At 52.5% G+C, this 5,006-nt stretch overlaps 1 protein-coding gene across 1 annotated transcript; it reads right to left on the bottom strand.

Annotated features, from left to right (window-relative positions):
- Positions 1-1,992: 1,992 nt before the first annotated feature.
- LOC123145486 (transcription factor ILI5) lies at positions 1,993-3,313 on the bottom strand. Its single transcript, XM_044564913.1, has 2 exons — positions 2,924-3,313; positions 1,993-2,782 (listed from the first exon to the last, which is right to left on the bottom strand). Exons 1-2 carry the CDS (start codon positions 3,032-3,034, stop codon positions 2,627-2,629), a joined length of 267 nt encoding a protein of 88 aa, XP_044420848.1. The 5' UTR covers positions 3,035-3,313; the 3' UTR covers positions 1,993-2,626.
- Between the last annotated feature and the right edge of the window lie 1,693 nt (positions 3,314-5,006).

Here is a 5,006-nt window from a genome sequence, read left to right as displayed (position 1 = left end):
CTATCCCAACATAGACACTTAACCTAACAAGAATGCGAACAAGGTCCCTCCAGCCGACGTGGGCCGAGGTCCTGCGCACCTCCATGGCCCAAAGGCCATAGGAGATGGGGATGTTGAGCATGCTATGCTATTTGATTGGTCAAGTCTGGCAACGTCTGAACTTTCCCTATTTCATTTCTCGTCTCGTCGCCTCGTTTTTTAGTTTACTGTTAGGGCTGTAGTTTGTAAAAAGACATTGTGGTTTCAGTTTATGAAACCCGAGAGAACGCTCTCTTCAAAAAGACACTATTTCTTTTTCCTTCTTGCCTGCGCCGCCGTCGAACTAGCTAGCCGCTACGGCCAGTGTACATATCATGCACACTGTTTCGTAGTAGTAGCATGGCATTGGCATGCATGTGGGGTTCCTTGCAGAAGATAGCAACGCTGTCCACCCATCATCAACAATTAAACGAACCTACCTGCACATTGTGATAGTAGGGCACATGCGTGTATGCGCGTAATACTTTGCCCAAGAAACCCCTAAGAAACTTGCACAAACCAGTGACTGTCCATACAGGGAAATCGCGCGTCCTTGGCTGCGCCAGATGCACGTTAGTTTGTTGCGCTGTATATGGCTAGCTGTCCACCATTCACTCATGTTGAGCAGCTAAAAGAATCTTATAAGGTGCTTATAATTTCTGGCATAGTCTCTCAAAGATGTTCCTGCCAGTAGGGTATAGATGCGTATGTTCATATGAGCGAGTGAGTGCGTGATTGCATGTGTGCATTTATACCAGGTTTCTAGAAAACTCGTAAGGTTAGTTATTTCGTGGCCACCAGGGTTAAAATTTGATTAGCTATTTACTATGTCACTCTACCGATCCTATATACTATGTCCGTCTGGGTGTATAGGGCATGCATGTAGTTCGACAATTTCACTAGCTAACTACTTTGTATGAAGTATTTAACAAAAAAACTATCATATTTAGGGTTTGTGTCCCACTGAACTATCATTTCTTAACAGTGACAAAAGACTACCAGATTTACTTAATTTTTGACAAAAAACTACCGAGTTTGATGAACATTTTGCCAATTTTAAACGTGTTTATGACATGTAGGACCCATTTTGTTTTGATTATTATATTTACCGTTATTACAAATGGGACCCACACGTTAGCATCTACCTCCTTCTTCCTCCTCCTCTCTTAGGCATTTCAACGAACACCTCATCTTCATGCCACTCGGCGAACACTGGTGCCGTCCATGTCGCGCACTTGCAGGCTGCCAAAGTCGAAGATGCCGGATGAGAAGAGAAACAAACGTCGCTTAGGGTCGTGCGCTGGAGTTGGCCTAATTCGTCCAAAGACGGTATGTTAGCCGGATGCTTTTCATCGGCCGGCATTGTAGGGTGGGCGACTTCACCACACCGGTCGTCGTCTCGTCTGGTAGTACGCCGGTGGATATATCGATCGTACAAACATGAATGCGGGGTGCGCGCGCAGAAAGAGAAGGGAGGAGGGTGGTCGACAGCGTCCACGCAGCATTAACAGCGGGCAAAACAAGGCAGTTGACGCGAAGCCTTTCCTGATCCCCTCGTCTATTTTCTTTCAGTAAGTACTGATTAAAGAAAGGACAAACCCAAGTGGAGACACATGCACTGGTGCGGAGACACACAGAGAGAGACCGGGTTTGCACTCTTTTCACACAACGCCGTGCCGTTTCCGTAGCACAAGCAGAGTCACTGGTCGTAGCATCAAAACAGCCGGAGCCACCGCAACCACAAGCGGGCCATTCCATACATGTCAAGTGGTACCACTGGATCTATATGCAAGTATAAATAGCATAGCCTAATCATCGTGTTTTTAACCTGATGAAAGTAAACGCGTTGCTTCACGTGCGTACGTACGGATAGGGCCGATCGAGGGCGAGAGGGCATTAGAGGAAGCAAGCATGAAAGCCCGGCATCATTTGCATATCTTAATACCATACATAAAAAAGAACAGTACGGTACAGTACAGTACACTCCAGTCTAGTATTAATTTGATCTCGTAGTACGTATTCCAACAAAAGTTAAAGCTGGGGTGGTACAACATGACGATGATATTAATTTGCTCTAGGTAGTAGTAGTACCGTAGTAGTGGTCGGTCGGTTGTCTATAGAGGACACAACTCGATCCAATGCCACCAACTAAATTTACAGATCGAGTAGTAGATCAAGAAAGGGACAACAAAAGAGGGGAAGAGGCAGACAGGAGGACGGGGGGAGCTATCTATCCAGCTCCGAGCTAGCGAGGGAAGCACACGGAGGAGACGATCGAAAGATTAGCTCAAGCAGCAGCCAGCGCGCGAGGATAAGCTTTGGCCCAAGGTAGGAACGCTAGCTAAGCTAATGCCCTACGTAGTACAGACGGAGTGAAGCTTAGAGACACGCAGTACATTTTTTGATCTACACGATCAGATCTAGGCAGAAAGGGAGCAGAAAAGAGACATTACATATTTAAATATGTGGAGGACGATATATATACCCTAGCTAAGCAAAGCTCTCGTACGTGTCCGGCTGGCCGGCGGAGAGACCCATGGCGCCGCTGCCGCTTAATTGTCCTGGCGGTTGAGCTCTCGCCGATCGACCGGCCGGCGCTGTGGTACGATCACGAGCGGAGGATGCCGCGGATGATCTCCGCTTCGGCGCTATTGTGGTCCATGGTCGACATGAGGTCCGACAGCCGGTCGCTGAGGTCGTCCACCTCCCGGTGGAGGCTCTTGATGTAGCTGCACGTCTCCTTCAGCAGCTTCGTCGTCGACGCCTGCATTTTCATTTCACTCCCCGTTATTTCGTGCTGGCTTCGTGCAAGTCAAACTCGCACGGACAATGCAACCACCTAGCTAGCTGGCGAGTGGTAGAGTAATGTGCGTGTGCATCGCTGTTGTGAGCTTAAGCAAGTTACCTGGCTGGAGCCGCGGCGGCGAGAGTTGGGGAGCAGAGACTGGAGCTTGGACATGAGCTCGTTGACCTCCTCGTCGGAGATGGCGCCGCGCGACGACCTTCTGCTCGACATCTTCTTCCTAGCCGCTGCTACGTCGCTGGCCGGCCGGGATGAGCAAGCTAGCTAGTGCCGGAGCAAGCAGACTGCAGACTCCCGCCGGCTAACAAAGCTACGGAGTGTGTACGCTCAAAAGGTGCCGGGCGGTTGGCCGGTGAGCGAAGGGAGGCCCTCGCTGACGTCGAGCTGCTCAGGATACTCGCTGGATAACTTCTAGTTGTGCAATCGCTGGAGGAGTGTGTGAGGGAGACAGAAAGGGAGAGGGTGTCTTTATAGGGAGGAGAACGGATTGGGGAACGATGTAGATGCGCGGAGATAATTCGACCCCGGCAAGTAATTATAGCACTAGCTACTGGCGGAGAGCAAAAGTAGGAACGCTAACGGGGTAGCCGGGCCCGCGTGTCTCTCTCCGTCTAATCACTGATGAGCCAGGCCTCCCGGGCCCCACTGTCATCGGCGCGTGGGCCCCACAGGTGGAGAGGCAGCTCGTTGGGCCCTACTTAAATGACCACCCACCACTGGCCATGTGCCCCATGCTGCCTTGCAGGACTGTTCAGTTTTACCGGGAAAGAACCCCTGGCTAGACGTGTTCGCCTCCTCGCCATGCTGACCGATCCAGCAACGTCCAGGAAATCGACAAGATCATTCGTTGCGTTTGAGGTTGTGATTTGATGTTATCCGAAGCGAAAGTCCCTCGGCTCGGTCTCCTGGCTCCGAGCCTTGTTAAGCGTACGTGTATGTACCACGAACTGATGTGTGGACGAATCAAACCCCTGCCAATCGTCGGCATTGCCTAATTAGCCGAGTAGTGCAAATTGAGAGTTTTGATCATGGAGTAACAAGCTTTTCGGAGAAAGAACACGCACCTTGTAAAGCTAAACAGGGACATGGATCGATGACCTCTTCTCTCCACCCTTCCGTCATTGTCGTGAGAACGGACACGGACGCAACTATTGTATTGCACTTGCACACATACGTGCAACACAGCAACTCTCTAATCAGCGGCAAGTCTTTTATTAACTACGTCAATCAACTATATATATCCGCACTATGCACAAGAAAACAAGTCGAGCGCCAGACCCAAAAGATGCCCTGTCCCCGGCGGGCTGCCCGGGACGTGAGAGCGGACGCGTACATGCATGCACATACGCCTTTCATTCTCTTGTCGTGTGCTGTGTGCATGCCAGCACAGTGACACATGACACGCCGCTTTAATTAACTAGTAGTAGTACGTGTTTTATGTGCAGCAAACGTACCTAACACAGGAGATTAGCGCCTGGATTCAGCGCGATGATTGAGGGAGAGTGACGCAACACGTACGCCTACGGTTTTTTATTCATGCATGTACATGTAAACGTCTTATACAGTAGTATAATTATACGTATAATTAGTTAGGAGTTGGTTTGCTGCATGCATGGGGGTGGGCTCAGTTTGGCGGGGTTTACCGAACGGCGGGACGCAAATCTCGGGCGCCCGAAGCGTGGAGCCCCTGCGCCGCTGCCATGTTGGCCATCGAAACCAACCGGGCGGGCTAGCGACCGGACAGCGCGCGCCAACCTTCACGTGACCGTCGCGTGGCGAGCGCGTGCTCGTGTTTAAGGCCGCCGTCCATGTGGCCGATCGGGGCCTGGCCGCCCTGGCTCCGGCCGCGTGACCGTCATGTCACGAGCCTCTCCACCGCTGGACGGCACGACACGAGGGCCCCGTCGTCGATCGGTGGTCTGGTCCGGCCCCGCCTTCCCGTCCGGCCGTCTCCATCGGCCGATCGGCCCGGCCGGCGGATCCCGCGACCCGGGGGGGGAATACGTGCCTGCAGCGCCCGTTGCGAGATCCAGGCGCGCGAACCAGGCACGGCCACGTACGGCGTGCGCGCGCGGCGCGGGGCGGCCGCAGGCCACAGACGGTAGATTAGCTCGGGCCGGGTGGGTGCACAGCTGCCGCTCCCGCTGGTAGCTTGTGGCGGGCAAAAGGGGCGCGCATGTGAGGG

The sequence above is a fragment of the Triticum aestivum genome, chromosome 6D (assembly GCF_018294505.1).
Source record: "Triticum aestivum cultivar Chinese Spring chromosome 6D, IWGSC CS RefSeq v2.1, whole genome shotgun sequence".
Lineage (NCBI taxonomy): Eukaryota > Viridiplantae > Streptophyta > Magnoliopsida > Poales > Poaceae > Triticum > Triticum aestivum.
This window is presented reverse-complemented; position numbering and strand designations above follow the sequence as displayed.